This window comes from Aotus nancymaae, unplaced genomic scaffold (assembly GCF_030222135.1).
Source record: "Aotus nancymaae isolate 86718 unplaced genomic scaffold, 86718_ANA_hifiasm-v0.15.2.pri h1tg000036l, whole genome shotgun sequence".
Classification (NCBI taxonomy): Eukaryota; Metazoa; Chordata; class Mammalia; order Primates; family Aotidae; genus Aotus; species Aotus nancymaae.
The window spans coordinates 51719839-51736655 of NW_026988450.1; the positions used below are offsets into that span (position 1 = coordinate 51719839).

Here is a 16817-nt window from a genome sequence, read left to right on the forward strand (position 1 = left end):
GGAAACAGTGCTCACATATATACTGGACTTTATCAAAATTTCATTGTTCTATACGTAACTCCCAGCATTTTTTTTTAAAAGCAGAATCAATCTACTTTCCAATAAAGCAAGTCTGTTAATATACATGAAGCTGATATGTAATGTAAAATTTTACCTCTATTTTGGATAGAAGCCAAAGCAAAATGTTAGGAATAAAAACATTTATCTATGCATTCAGAATCACACACAAGTTACCTTTACAGTTCAATTTACTATATAGAAATCACTTGGGTTTTATATTTTCAGTTAACTTTTTGAACTGAGATTACAATATTATAACAAAAACTTTACATTAATTCAGAACTTTTTAGCATACCAAATTGAAATACATAGGTTCAAATTTCAGATTTATGGCAAACAGTCTTCAAATACAATACAGACATTCCTTAAAATTACCCTATCATTCACAAGTGGTATTTGCAACTCTGAGCTGTTTCACACAAACAGCTCTCCTACAGATACGGCAAAGTCGATATGCCATGAAGTTGAAAGCTGGTATAGCCGAGCCAAGGACTCAAAGTTGCACCATCTTTAAAAAGGTTTGGCATTTCTGGACCACAACAATGCACAACATGTAAAGAAGGTAGGAAACAGTTCCCCCTCCTTGTTATGGTTAAAAAAAATCTACAAGGTAGGTTGGAATTTTGCATAAAACTCCATATTATACCTTGGAAAAGTCCAAGGGCAATTTGATGGTGAAAAATTGGGGTCCTACTTTTTTTTAATTAATAGAACCCATGAAATTCAAATGGGCATTAATCAAATCAAAAAATATTAAGCACCTACTGGTTTAAGAGAATTTATTAGAGATTCATGATCAATTTCTTTCCACCTCAAAATCAAGGTGTAAAAACCAGCTATTAAGTGCATTCCAAACTTCTCCTATGTAGTACAGGTAGAATTTTCTGTCCATTGGCACCAAAGTGAAGTCACATTTCCTCTTGGGAGACAGAAATTCTGCACCCGAACATAGAGTAAGTTAGGAAAAAATGACCCCTGTTGTTTTTACTATTGTGATTCTGAGATCTAGGATTACTAATATACTAGCAGTAAACAAAGCAAATTCCTGGCAACAACTGTCAGGTTAGTGATGCTAACTCCCTTTCCCAATCACCATAAAATTTTAGTAAGAAAAGAATTAAAAGTAATGACTAAGCAGAACAAATCGGGAATAACAAGAAGCTAAGGGAACAGCTCAAACCAACAATAAAAATTCCTAAATTTGAAATCACTGCAATTGAAGAAAATAAGTGTGCTTCACCCCAACCCCATCCCAACTCTGAATTTAAACATTCCGTGCAAAAGAGCAACAGGTATCTGGATAAAGATGTAGCCCTTCTTTAAGTTTTAGTGCTCTGCAGTTTTCTGCAATTTTATTTTCCTCCCCCTAAGTTTATTCAAAGTATTTAACAGAATCTTCCATTTCAGCCAGAAGATTGTGATTCAAAGATTTACTAAGGTACTCTATGCAGTCTATCTATACAGAAACACCTATTTATTATTACAATTGATTTATGCAGGATTGACATTTTGGGTGTTAAAATTGTTAAACATCATGCTTACTGCACATCAACTCTCCATAATGAATCTGAACTTCACAATGATTTACCAAACACTTTACTTAAATTACTAATTAAACAACTGAAAAATGCACTGAGCCAAACAAAACTTAACTGGGCTATTTAAAAAAAAAAAAAACAACAACAACCTTCAAAACAGTCCGTATACACATCTATTTCAAAACTACCTTTGCTAGCTAGCCCCTTTCCCAAAGTTTTAGCCTGAAAAGACAGTAAAATCTACACAAAATTTTATTGCAATCATACAAGGGTTACATTAGGTCAAATACAACAAATACTATGATGCAATTTTACACTTATTAAACTACAGTTCAAAGCACAAATTTACACATTCTCAATACACTAAACGTTATCTAATGAAGTCACACTGGTCTTCTGCTAACATTTGATATATCTGGGTGAAAGACATGAACTTTACAAGACTTTTAAACACAAATCCTTAGTATAAAAACTGTGTTCTTGTATGTAAACGATTTAATGGGGAACCCAATTAATGGGCTTCCATCTCCACTAAGTCATCCATTTTGTTGCATATTTTATTTTAAACGCTTAAGGGGTAGGACAAACTGGTAGGTTTAAATCTGGATACATTATCTAAATCTCCCATTATCCCCAATGAATTATAGATGAAAGCTGATTTTGTCTGGTCCCAAATAGCTATTACTAATAGTTTTTGTTGCCAAATAATTAAGAGAATAAGATCATTTAAATTATTTTTCCACACTGGAATGTTGACCAGACAAGCTTAACCTGCAACTTCAGATCTAAAGAAGCGTTAATGCCTGTTTAAGCTTCAGTGGAAAAGCTGTCTTCTTGGGTCAGCTGAATGCAAGAAGGCACAAAGAAGAAGTTCTTCATCATTGCATCGGAAGTAATTCCAGCATCTTGCATCTCATACCTACAAAGAAAAAAAAAATAAGCTAAATTCTGAATTTAAGCCCAAAGACCACACAATCACATAACAAATGGATAATGAAATAGGACCAAAACTAGTCTTCAAAAAAACCTGTCATTTTTCTATTACAGTCATGCATTGCAGAGTGATTTGGTCAAAGACTAATTTATGAAAGGGTATACCTTAAGATTACAGTGGAGTTAAATTCTTATCACTTCGTTACATGGTGGCAATCATAATATCATAGCACAATGTATTATCCTTTCTATGTTTAAGTATCTTTAGATACACAAATCTCACTGTGTTATAACTGCCAATAGTACTAAACAGAGTACCATCCTGTACAGGTTTGTAGCCTAGGAGCCTAGGAATGTAGTAGGCTATGCCATCATAAAGTTACCTAATGTTGCATTTTGTCAGAAAAAATTCCCATCATTAAGCAATTATACTTTATAAGCAATATATAATTGTATTTCTAAATTCAGCATTCATTACAGAATTAAAGCTTATTAGGAAGTCTTTAACAATAGTCAAATATCCCACCTGCTTTAAAATAATATCACCTTACCAATCACTGAATGACATCATGTAATAAATGGCTGGCCTCTGAAAATCATTAAAAGCAGATGGTTCATGGAAAGAATCTGCTCCCATGTTATCAAAGATAAGCCAATCTCCCACATTCAGCTCAGGAAGAAGACAGCTTTCCACAATTCGATCAAGCTCATCACAGGATGGACCCCAAAGGCTGCTTGTAAACAGAGGCTCATCTTCCTTGTATTTCTGTAGGAAAGGAATAGTTTTAATCAATTTAATTTTTACTCATACCTACACAGGTATTGAATTTGTGAGCAGATTAAGGATTTTTCACTGTCTCAGATCCAATGTGCTCATGGAAAAAAGGCCTAGAGCCAAGGGCAGAGTGCTCCTTAAGCCTCAATGGTACCATTAACTCTATGCAAAGGCAACAAACTAAAAAGGAGACACCACCAGAAGAACACAAATCCTCAAAAAGGGCATTTTCTCCCATTCTAAAATGTTTTTCAAAAAATTGGGAAGCATCTTAAAACTAACAGCTCAGTTTATAAACTGCCAAACAGGTTTTGGTATTTCTGATAAAACTTGCCTTGTGAACCTCTGGAATGGTATTTAAGTCCTCAGAAAGTTTACTTGCAAAAGAACCATAAACACCATCATTCATATAATACACGAAGGCTGGTTCATCACTTCCGGTTTTTTCTACTGAAATAAAACAGGAAAGGAGAAAATGAATTTTTAGTTAGATGGCTAATATAAAACAAATTAATGTAATTTTCATGTTTCTCAAAATATTTACATTAAAAAAAAAAAAAGACACATAGAGCACGCATTTCACAAAGGAAGATAACCAACAAGCCCAAGAAAAAAGTGATCTAGGGCTGGACACAGTGGCTCACGCTTATAATCCCAGCACTTTGTGAGGCTGAGGTGGGGGATCACTTGAGGCCAGGAGTTCAAGACCAGCCTGAACACCACATGGCAAAACCTGTCTTTACTAAAAATATAAAAATTAGCCAAGTGTGGTGGTACATGTCTGTAATCACAGCTACTTGCGAGGCTAGAGCATCAGAATCCCTTGAATCCAGAGGCAAAAGTTACAGTGAGCCAAGATCGCACCACTGCACTCCAGCCTGGGTGACAGAGTAAGACCCTCTCTCAAAAAAAAAAGAGAGAGAGAGAGAGAAAATGTATTAAGACTCTAGAAAAGCCTTTCTGGTAGTTGCTGTTTCAAAAAAGAGAAAGAAGATCAAGCAGCAAGGAAAAACAATTTTTAGTTTCTTTTCACATCAGGAAGAGAAAGGCAATATATAATATATGCTCAAGGAATTAAATATATGTTTGAATGTGGAGTTAAAAATAAAAAGTTGAGATTGTGCCACTGCACTCCAGCCTGGGTGACAGAGCAAAAACCATGTCTCAAAAAAAAAAAAAAAAGGGAAAAAAAGGAAAACAAAATAGTGCTCTACTACCACCACATACCTACTGACTAGACCAATTTAAAGACTTAACAATACCAAACATCAGTGAGCATGAGGAGCAACCAGAGTTCACATGTGTACACTGCCAGTGGGAAATTGTGTGTGTGTCCTGTGTGTTTTGAGACAAGGTCTCACTGTTACTCAGGCTACAGTGCAGTGGTATGATCATAGCTCACTGCAGCCTCAAGCTTCAGGGATCAACAGATCCTCTCACCTCAGACTTTGAAACCTTTGAAAACACTCATTCTAGAACACAACACTATTCCAGTCTTAGCACACTAATATTCATTTTTAGGTTTTTAAAATATTGCTCTCCACAAAAACAAGTCAAGGCTCCTTGGAGAAACAACTGATTACAGGACTGAGGCAGAAAAAGGTTAAAATGAGCCTGAGACATCTTGAAATATCAAAAAATGAAGTGTTGAGAGAATAACGGAAACATGTCAAGAGAAAAATGAAGAGTAATAGATTATATAAACCTACTGAATAAAGATCTATGAGTCTAAACTAATATAAACAAACAGGAGGAAAAAAAGATTCTTTACAAGTCCAACTAATATAAACAATAATTGGGTTAGAAATTCATCAATAGATGCTGAAAACTAATGAGGTGAAAGTGTGCTTAGAAACAGTTTATTGGGCCGGGCACGGTGGCTCAAGCCTGTAATCCCAGCACTTTGGGAGGCCGAGGCAGGTGGATCACGAGGTCAAGAGATCGAGACCATCCTGGTCAACATGGTGAAACCCCGTCTCTACTAAAAATACAAAAAATTAGCTGGGCATAGTGGCGCGTGCCTGTAATCCCAGCTACTTAGGAGGCTGAGGCAGGAGAATTGCCTGAACCCAGGAGGCGGAGATTGCGGTGAGCTGAGATCGCGCCATTGCACTCCAGCCTGGGTAACAAGAGCGAAACTCCGTCTCCAAAAAAAAAAAAAGAAACAGTTTGTTTAGTCTCTAACTTGCCATTTCACAGTGGAGAGAAACCTGCATGACATAACCTTAAACAAGTGCTCAAAACTAGCAAAAAAAAAAAAAAAAAAAAAAAATCTAGTCAAGTGTGGTGGCACACGCCTATAATCCCAGTTACTCGGGAGGCTGAGGCAGGAGAATCGCTAGAACCCGGGAGGCAGAGAATGCAGTGAGCCGAGACTGTGTCACTGCACTCCAGCCTGAGCAACAAGAGTGAAACTCTGTCTTAGAGAAAAAACAAAGTCACACAAACTCCACAAGGCCAGGCGTATTGGCTCAAGCCTGTAATCCTAGCACTTTGGGAGGCTGAGGCAGGTGGATCACTAGAGCTCAGTTTAGACCAGCCTGGGAAACATGGCGAAACCCTCTACAAAATAAGAATAGGAAACCTAGCCAGGTGTAGTCCCAGCTATGGAAGAGGCTGAAGGTGGGAAGGACTGCTTGAGCCAGGAGGCTGATGCTGCAGTGAGCCCTGATGGAGTCACTGTACTCCAAACTGGGTGACAAACCAAGAAAAAAACAACTAGCATCGTCAATATTAGAACTCAACACTATCACGTGCCTCCTAATATGAGGCAGTGAGGAGAACAGACTGACACTTTGGTGAACTTCATGCCCTAAATGCATAGCCTAAAAAATGTAATCATGAGGAAGCATCAAACAAATCCAAATTAATAATCAGCTATGAAACTTCCACTCTTTGAAAATGTCAAAGTTAAGAAATACAAAGTAATGAGCTAAGAAACTTTATCTAGATTAAAGAAGAAATGACAAATTCAATGTGGTCCTGGAGTGGATTCTAAACAAAGAAAAACAAAGCTGTAAAAGACAATATTGGGAAAATGGACCATTTTCTTAAGGACTAATCCACAGCCCCCCCGCCAAAGTCTTGTTAATGTAAAACAGTATTTCCTACAGTAATAATAGCCAACAAGACAGACTGTCTAGGGGCTTTTTGTTGGTTTGACTTGAGTTAGATCACAAGAACTCTTTGCCGCCCTTATGTAAGAAAGTATGAGAATAGAGTCTCCTTGTGACCCATGTGAGGTACGGAGAACAGAAGAGATCACAATAAAAGTAGTTCTGAACAATGGATGAGACTTAGTCATCTGGTAGACATTATCTAAAATAGCCATATCTAAACATCAGTACCAAGAAAGTTGGATTTAGAAGTCTTATGGAATGGGACCTTGGCTTTAAAATTTTTAGAAGCTGAAAACCACCTACAACTTCATGACCATCTGCTCATTTCCAAACTAACTGCAATTATCAACCAACAAAAATAAAACTATAAACTTCATAACTTACCTCCAGAGGAAAATTTATCATTTTCAACAACTTTTTTTGCTATGATATTAACTGCAAGTGTAAATGCAGAAGACACATAGTAGCTTCCGGGTTCTGAAATTATCTTAACACCAGATCCTTCAGGAAAGTAGATATCCAACAGAGGACTGATAACATGATTAACCTATGGATTTTAAATGCCACATTATGGTTTCAATACTGAATTAGATAATTCGCAATATTCAGAGATTGATATTAATTTTCTAGGAAAATGGAGCAGTTCCAATTACAGACCATGAACCTTAGCTACTTTGCAATTATTTCCAAGCAATTAATTAGGTATGCTTTCAAGTCAGTTTATTTTCTAACTATCAGAATGGCACTAATTTAAAAAATATATAGCTCTAATAACAAATACCTACTGGTATTTGTTTTTTTAAAGTCATTTTTCTATACTTAATCACTAATAACAGAAGCAAAATTTTCAAATCATAGTTTCTAGATATTACAAGAAGAAGGAAAGAGGGCAGAGCAGGAAGGTGAGAAACAAGTGTGACGTTCATCTGGCCTAAGGGCTAAAATTGGCTGGGAGTGGTGGCTCACGCCTGTAACCCCAGAACTTTGGGAGGCTGAGGCAGGAGGATCACTTGAGGCCAGGAGTTCCGAGACCAGCCTGAGCAATATAGAAAAACTCTTATTATTTTTCTAAATAATAATAATTCTATATTATTTAAAAAAAAAGTCTTTCTACTTGGGAGGCTGAGGTGAGAGGGCGGTCTGAGCCCAGGAGTTGGAGGCTGTAGTGAGCTATGATTGCACCACTCCACTCCAGCCTGGGCAAGACTTTATTTTTAAAAAGGTAGTAGCAAAGCCGGGCATGGTGGCTCATGCCTGTAATACCAGCACTTTGGAAGGCCGAGGTGGGTGGATCACCTGAGGTCAGAAGTTCGAAACCACCCTGACCAAGGTGAAATGCCGTCTCTTTAAAAAAAAAAAAAAAAAAGACAAAAAACAGAGTAATTACATCAAGGTTAATGCCCAAAAAAAAAGGAAAAATAATAAAATAAAACATAGTAAAGTTTTTTAAGTCATTAAATCATGTGTGCCATTAAGTACAGAAACATAGCTGAACTAGAATATATTTTATGATAATATTCAAAGAATTCTATCAAACTTTTGAAAGTTAGCTAGGTCTACTGCCTGCCTGTTCATTTTAAGAATTTTAGAGAGATGTTACAGGGTTCAGTTTCTGCCATCATAAAAATCCTACTCTACACCACTTAAGTAGCAAAGAAAGCAATTATTCTGATATGTCATCTACTGAAAAGTTTACCTCTTCCAATTGAAATTCAGTTCCCGTGAATCCTCCACCAATGTCTAACATGTTCATCGTAAAGCCAATTTCTCCCTGAAGATGGGGAAAAAAAATATTTAAATGCTTTTCCAAATTGTAATGGATATGAGAACATTTTTAAAACCTCCTCCTAGGGAGGTAAATTATCTGTTCTGATCTTTAGTACAAGTTCTTGTTTTTTTTTTTTGTTTTTTTTTTACTAATAGAAACAGATTGATTCAATGTTAGGTATGCAGCCTCTTTGATTTTATTTGATTCTTCTAGACTTACACAAGTCAATTACAATTTCACTCCTTTACCCATTTTAAAGTTGTGACTGTATAGAGCTCTGAAAGCTTATATAATAATAAAAATGAGGTGTGTGTCATTTGGATGTAGTCAGAGTAATTCACACAAGAAAAAGATACTTAAGTTTTTAACTTAATATCCTGGTTTAAATAAAATACCAAATAATTTAAAAAAAGAACTTACAGCCATGTCAAACACACATCGAGCATCAGATAGAGCATGTACATATACTTGAGATTCTTTGCAAGCACTCGAAACATGAAATCTGAAACACAGAATAATAAATTTAAAAGAGCAGAAAGTTTTAGAGGCACTTCCTGTAATTTCTTTCAACTGTCATTCATCATACTGACACCATTAAGTATCCACATTAACTTTACCAAATATTTAAAGTTTACCAAATAAAGCATTAGCCTCTAATTACCCAAAAGTTACAGTACCAGCTTTTAAGAAAAGGCAATGCTAACATAAAAGTGTAATTCTATAAACAAATTCTTAACAATAAGTCAATCATTAGTACTGTTCCACCCTATACAATAGGGTGTACTTTTATGTATGTGTGGCTTTTTTGTTTATATAGTGAAGTAACAAGTAGTACCAATCAAACTGTATCACATTCAGTTGAGCATAAAATTGAACATTCAATTTTACTCAACCAAATACAAAATGTGTCTCTTGCGAAAGAAATACAAATGAATATTAATCGCTTTGGCTAAGCTGGTGGAAGCTATCAGGACAAATTACAGTGAGAGATACGATGAGATCTGCCGCCAATGGGGTGGCAACGTCCTGGGTCCCAAGTCTGTGGCTCGCATCGCCAAGCCTCGAAAAAGCAAAGGCTAAAGAACTTGAAACTGAATGGGGTGAAATATACACTGTAGTTTTCTGGAAATAAAAATAATGTAAACGATAAAAAAAATGAATATTAATCAAGCTGACTAATAGTATCACTATTGTTCACTAGTATTACTAGTGATAAAATTTCAGAATACAGTACCTCCTGATTGTGGCAGTGGTTACACAAATGTTAAAATCCACAGAACAGAACACTTCCTTTTTTTCCCTTTATTCAAGATAGTACTTAATTTTTACGTTAACTTAAAAAATTAAAACTTAGTTGAAATATGAACAAAACTCTCAAATGTGTCAATACTGTTACCTAAGGTAGATTAAAAATAGACTGACATGGAATTTTATCTATTGTGTAGGGCACAGCATGCTCCAATTCTTTGTTTTGAAGTGCCCCAGAGGAATTAAAGGAGGAGAAAGTCTTCAGATAGAAAATAAAATAGAATGACACCTACAAATTAGAAGTTAAATGATACTATTTTCATAAGAATTCTAGCAAATCCCCTCCTATCCAATTTAAAAGGCAGCAATGTAAGTTACTCTGCACTAACCTAATCAAAATATTATTTACTATTCTTTTTATTGGGGAGAAGGACATATAGTTGGCAAAATGTGTGTTAAAAAATAAAAATTAAATCTTAGATTTCAGGCAAATAAGATATTAAATCAACCAGAAAGGCTATCACTGTAAATGTTCACAGCTTTAAAAGTGTAAAACAAACAAATACTCACTTAACTCCAATTATTTGGACATCAAGTTCCTTAGCACATTCCAAGAGATGCCTACAGTTCTTCAGGGTAGTGCCAAACTTCATGTTACCCTCTTCACCTCCAATATTATCTTCTGTTGCAATATGTAGTAAGACCCTAAGAGAAGGGGAGATGATTGGGGCAGAGTTGGTTTACATCATCATCAGCACATGTGAAGCCTGAAGACTGTAGGAAGTATGTTGATTATGTTGCCAGTGCTCCCAAATCCAGCGACGGATGAATCAAACCTAATGAAAAACAATCCTGTATAGAGAAAAAACTAGCAATTAGGGCCTAAAGCATGAAGCTTACAAGGATGGGATTTTGGAAAAGGCAGCAAGTTAAGACTCTGTTGTAGCATCAAGAGTCGGTTGGGCTCTGTAATGAAAGATGACATTACTTTCAAATGAAGTCCATCAGTCCATAAATCCACCTAGAAAGACTAAATTGAATAGCAATGCCATCATTGTCTTTCAATAAGAATATCAGGGCTTTAAATGTCTTCAAACTTCTTTGATTGTGCTAAATAAACCTCCACTGCTTATCGCAAACATTCTTCCTACTAACACTGCTAAATCCCAGCAGGTTTCTAACTGGAGAAAATTAGAAAGCTTCTTTAAAATTTTTTTAAATTATTTTTATTTATTTATTTTTTGAGATGGGAGTCTTGCTCTGTCACCCAGGTCGCAGTGCGGTGGCACAATTTCGGCTCACTGCAACCCTGGACTCAAGCAATTTCTCCTGCCTCAGCCTCTTGAGTAGCTGCGATTACAGGCACAAGCCACAATGCCCAGCTAATTTTTGTATTTTTAGTGGAGACAGGGTTTCCCCATGTTGGCCAGGCTGCTCTCAAACTCCTGACCTCAAGTGATCTACCTGCCTCGGCCTCCCAAAGTGCTGGGAATTACAGGTGTGAGCCATTGCACCCAACCTAGAAAGCTTTTTTTTAAAAAAATTATGTGTTTAAACAGCAGCCTTCTAGTCTACTGATTCAAATCTACTTGGTATTTCCTTCCAAACCATGACAACCAAGGCAAGATGATCAAGACTGATTAAATTTCTCTATTTTCAGGAGCTGAGCAAATTACAAACTACTAGAAGTTCCAAATAAACAAATTCTTTCTGTATAGCTGTTTTCCCATGGATGTCTTAATTACATAAACTAAGAAGGTTAATAATGTGACCATGAAAATACAGCTATGGCCCTAATTTGATAATCAGAGGGCAAGACTGATAAAAGCAAAAATTATTCTAAGGTTAGAATCAGCTCCACCAAGAATGTGCCAGTCCCCAGTCTAACATTCTAAACATAAAAATCACAGCTTGTCTTCACAGGATCACAGAACAAGATTTTTTAGAAAAACAAGTGGTTCCCCTAAAATTTTCCCAACAAGGTTTTTATCCACAAAGATTTTCCAAAGTAATCAATGCTGTCAGGATATCTTAAGTACACCACTGAATCAGTACAAAAATTATGGACATACAAAGAAAATACAGAGAGGATACATTTTCAGAAACATACATAACTCATTAAAAAAGCCAACAACTGTATAATTCAATACGGTTATAGTATATTCTTAAGTCCTCTTGACATACCACTTTGTCAAAACATAAATCTTGGCCTTAAAACCTTTTGCTTTTATAAAAGTAAACCTTTTTTTTTATTTTTTGAGGGAGTCTTGCTCTGTTGCTCAGGCTGGAGTGCAATGGCACAATTTTGGCTCACTGCAGACTCTGACTCCTGGGTTCAAGGGGATTCTCCTGCCTCAGCTTCCCAAGTAGCTGGGATTACAGGCACAGGCCACCCTGACCTCAAATGATACAACCTCCTTGGCCTCCTAGAGTGCTGGGATTATAGGTGTGAGGCACCGCACCCAGCCTTAAAAAAGTAAACTTTTTAAATAAAAAAAAAATTCCCTGGATACATGAAAATGCAAGTAAAAAAATAAAATTCATGTTCAAAAAGAAAAGTATAAGCCTTAAAAACAAAACCCCCCGAATCTATGGACTAGGCTTCTAAGACACTGTCAGTAAAGACGAGCATTCAGGAACTATGGCCTAGGGTAGATTAAACCCTCAGCTAAACAGAAAAAAAAAAAAGCTGACCAAAATATATCCTGTTTGTAACATATTTTCAAACTCGGTTATTGCAATAATGAAAATATAGCCATGGCCCTAATTTGATTATCACACCAATCAACTATCAAGGATTCCTTGAAGATTACAAGATCATATCCCCAAACTGCCATGCCATTTTTTTTTTTTTTTGAGATGGAGTTTCACTTGTTGCCCAGGCTGCAGTGCAATGGCGTAATCTTGGCTCACTGCAACCTTTACCTCCTGGGTTCAAGCAATTCTCCTGTCTCAGTCTCCCAAGTAGCTGAGATTACAGGTGTGCTCCACAATGCCCGGCTAATTTACATATTTTTAGTGGAAATGAGGTTTCACCATGTTGGTCAGGCTACTCTGGACCTCCTGACCGCAGGTGATCCAACTGCCTCGGCCTCCAAAAGTGCTGGGATTACAGGCACAAGCCACTGTGCCCAGCCCCTTATTATTTTTAATCCCAATTCCACATGAAGGTTCAGAGGTAGAGAGCCAATAAAATGCTACTAGGGCTTCCCATAGAGGACCTTTTAAGTAAGTTATAAATATGATACACACTATTGCCCTACCACAAATGCTCCTTCTTCACAGACAAAAGACAGACCCAATCCTCGAAGTGGTAAGATAACATTTTCAAGTACTTAGCTTTATACTTACTTGGCATTTGGGTGATTACGTGCAATTTTCTTCAATTCAATTTCATTGTCACATGTCATGATATTCACTCCAACTTTTGCTGCATACTTTATCTGAGACACTTGCTTGCAAGGACTTATGTAAATAATATTTTCTGGAGATACACCCAGCTCTTGCACTAAAGCCATTTCATTCTGTAAAAATGAGGTTAAATTAAGAATACATAATGCCACAGTTCGTATTCTGGTAATGTTTCCTCTACTACTCTATTAACCCCACCACCCCTAGCCCTTTTAAAGCCAGAGTCTCACTCTGTCTCCCAGGCTAAAGTGCAGTGGCACAATCATAGCTCAATGCAGCCTCCATCTCCTGAGCTGCTCAAGTGATCCTCCTACCTCAGTCTCCCAAAGTGCTACGAGTACAGGTGTGAGTCACCGTGCCTGGCCAAACTAATTTTTAAATTTAAGGCACATACCTGTAGTCCCAGCTACTCGGGAGGCTGAGGCAGAAGAATCGCTTGAACCTGGAAGGCGGAGGTTGCAGTGAACCAAGATGGCACCATTGCACTACAGCTTGGCGACAGAGCGAGACTCTGTCTCAATAAATAGAGAGATGAGGTCTCACTTTGTTGCCCAGGCTGGTCCTGAACTCCTGGCTCAAGCAACTCTCACCTCAGCCTCTCAAAGTGGTGGAATTACAGGTGTTAGCCATCGTTCCTGGGCTAAAAATTGTTAAAAAGAAGCACCAGAGAAATCTGAGTTTAGATATTTGCTGCAGTCAGTAGTAGTTTGGTCTAGAAGTAGCTCTTGACTAAGAAGGAGATACAAATTAAAGTTTTCAATTAATAAAGATACAATGTTTCAAAGACTCATCACACAGAAACTTCCCTTTCACTGGTGCACTTGAAAAGCTTGTAATTTTCCAACATGAGGCTGCAGATTTAAACAATTATTTTAAAACTCCATCCAAAAAGTCAAACTTCTTTGCATTTGTTCTCCAACTGCTGTAACTACAATGTTAAATTATTAAATGTTTCCGTTTCGTTTAAAAAAAAAGTAAAACACTTACTTTACTAGAACAAGCAAATCCAATTCCAAGAGCTGCCAAAATCTCAAGTACGGCTGGAGCAGAGTTGCACTTCACTGTGTAGAATGGCTTTATCTGAGCCACTACATTCTGCCATTGACTGTGTTTCTTCACAATCTTCCCAAGATCTCCCACAAAAAATGCCTTTTTCCCTGTCTATTATGGTTATGAAAAAAAGACAAACATGAACAAAAAACCATTGAAACTCAAGTACCAAAACAGGAAAGAATATCTCTTTTCCTCCACAAAAACATAGGCCAAGACATATATTTACATATAATAGTACATTTAAAGCTTGTTAAGTGCGATTTAACTAGATTTAGTAAACATTAAGAGACTCTCTTATATTTGATTACTTTTTGTTGTGCTACACTAGCACACTATTATCAATTGCAGTGACAGAAGTCAGAGTGAATTCCCTTGATTTTACTTTTTGATAGCTGAAGGAAGGAAACCAATTTTCTCACATGCTTCCCCCACTGTTTAAAATACCTTGGCAGTTCAGGATGCAATTTCCTAATCACCATTAAAACTGCACCTTAAGACAACATGGTAAACCTCTTATTTTATTACTTTTTCAGAGTCGAGTGGTCACTGTAGCCCAGATGGAGGGCAGTGGTGCAATCATGGCTTCCCACAGCCTCCAACTCCTGGAGCTCAAGCAATCCTCCCACCTTGGCCTTCCAAAATGCTGGGATTAAAGGTCTACCGAATATCAGATAAACCTAAATAAGAATAATTTTCCTACAGTTGTGGCTATTCTAGAACTAGAGCGATGACTTATGCGTGTTGAACAGAACTTATATTACTCAGTGTTAGATGGCAGGCAAAGAAATCTTATTTAGGACATACAACATCCAAAAACTGTTTGAGAAGCCATGAAGACAATTTTTTGCTTTCAACTCTTTAATTCACAGTATTGAAATTCTCCATTATCAGAATATAGTGCCCAATTGATATAAATGCAAATTATATGTTATGTGCAACAGAATTTTAACAGTTGTATTAAGTTATCCATCCTCACAAGGCCTGATATCTACAGTATTATGGAGACACAAAGTTTGTATTTAACTTGATGGGGGAAAAAAGGTATTTATGGGTACCACACCAAGAGAAATGGGATGAAACAACAAGGTATTCAGCTTCTTTTCTTAACCTAGGTATGATATGAGTCTAGATCAGCAGGCAATGAAAAACAAGTTTAGGGAGCAGGGAAGCCTTGTATTTAAATTAAGCAGACACTGGCAAACAAGAGGACAATGAAAAGGGAGATAAGTTAGGAGGTCACTATAAGGACACCTGAAAACACTATAAATAATGGGAATGGAGGAGGTTCCCCTTGTATTCATCAAGGACATTAAGGAGGCAAGACCAAGGTTAAGTGAGAGAGGACAAACAAAAGGTGGACTGAATGACAGAGAAATATCACCCCAGAGCCAGGAGAGAACAGGGTTGAGGACTAATCCTCACTGAATGTTACTAATGTGGGACAATTTAGATGTGGAACAAGAATGGATGAAAGGAATATTTCAAAGATTATCTGACCCCTGAAAAGTGTTACAAAAAGTCAAAAGAATAAAGTTAAGTGACTAAGAGAAAGATCATCAAAATTTGACAAGGAGCTTCCCAGTGGCAATTAACTGAAGAATGGCTCGGCAGAAATTGGTTGGCCAATATGATAAATTTCATGACTAATATGTCAGGTTTCAAGAAGTTGAATGGCAGAGGAAGACAAAGAGATTTTTGGATGGATGAGGGGAAGATGAACATGTCTGTAGAATGAAGGTCAAGAGAAGGAGAGATGATTTTTGGATATTCAATTACTCGACACCAGTAACATGAAAACAATTCTCTAACAAGCTTGGGGGAATACAAAAATTTTCTCCAATAAAGAAAGAAATTATATCAGTTAAGTCTAATATGAAAAAAAATGACTAGGCCGGGCATGGTGGCTCACACCTGTAATCTCAGCAGTTTAGGAGGCCAAGACAGGTGGATCACCTGAGGTTAGGAGTTCAAGACCAGCCTAGTCAATATGGTGAAACCCTGTCTCCACTAAAAATACAAACATTAGCCAGGCCTAACGGCAGGCACTGTAACCCCAGCTACTCGGGAGGCTGAGGCATGAGAATTGCTTGAACCAGGGAGGCTGAGGTTGCAGTGAGCTGAGATTGCACCACTGTGCTCCAGCCTGGGCAACAAGAGCAAAATTTCATCAATAAAAAAGAAAAAAACCTTAAGTAGCATTGAGTATATGATTCTGTAGAAGTTGACTCTTAGAGTAGTAGAGTGTAAGCATTCAGGATAAATTATCAAATTTTCAATGAATGTACACAACCAAGATTATCTGAAAGTAAACTTATATCCACTGAAGAATACAATTAAGATCAGGCCCAGCGGCTGCCGCCTGTAATCCCAGCACTTTGGGAGGCCAAGGCAGGCAGATCACAGGGTGAGGAGTTCGAGACCAGACTGGCCAACATGGTGAAACCTGTCTCTACTAAAAATACAATTAGCCGGGTGTGGTGGTGGGCACCTGTCATCCCGGCTACTCGGGAGGCTGAGGCAGGGGAAATCACTTGAACCCGGGAGATGGAGGTTGCAGTGAGCCAAGACTGCGCACACTGCACTCCAGCCTGGGTGACAGAACAAGACTCTGTCTCTGGTTGGCGGGGTGGAATACAAAAATTAGCCAGGTGTGGTGGCATGTGCCTGTAATTCTAGCTACTCAGGAGGCTGAGGCAGGAGAATTGCTTGAGCTCAGGAGGCGAGGGTTGCACGTGAGCCAAGATCACACCACTGCACTCCAGCCTGGATGGCACAGTGAGACTCGTCTCCAAAAAAGAAAACAAATTGAGAAAAATGAGTAACAAGCCAGGTACTGATTAGAAGGTTGGCTGGCATCACATCAACAGAATAAACAGAACGCACTTGAGTGCCAGATGCTAAAAGGCATAGCA

At 37.5% G+C, this 16817-nt stretch overlaps 1 protein-coding gene across 8 annotated transcripts in view; it reads right to left on the reverse strand.

Moving 5' to 3' along the window:
• Positions 1–230: 230 nt before the first annotated feature.
• The window catches only part of AZIN1 (antizyme inhibitor 1), a 39395-nt gene continuing 22808 nt past the window's right edge, over positions 231–16817 (reverse strand). For 3 of the 8 annotated variants that reach the window (XM_012455878.2, XM_064384469.1, XM_064384470.1), the window contains 9 exons: positions 13840–14013; positions 12793–12965; positions 10012–10146; positions 8614–8695; positions 8122–8196; positions 6810–6972; positions 3641–3753; positions 3083–3297; positions 231–2517 (listed from right to left, as the gene is read on the reverse strand). In XM_012455878.2, the coding sequence (XP_012311301.1) occupies positions 2406–2517; positions 3083–3297; positions 3641–3753; positions 6810–6972; positions 8122–8196; positions 8614–8695; positions 10012–10146; positions 12793–12965; positions 13840–14013 (1242 nt within the window). In that variant the 3' untranslated portion in view covers positions 231–2405. Of the gene's footprint in view, positions 2518–3082; positions 3298–3640; positions 3757–6809; positions 6973–8121; positions 8197–8613; positions 8696–10011; positions 10294–12792; positions 12966–13839; positions 14014–16817 lie in introns of all 8 variants that reach the window. The other 5 variants (XM_012455876.2, XM_064384468.1, XM_012455875.2 and 2 more) reach the window with 2 other exon arrangements.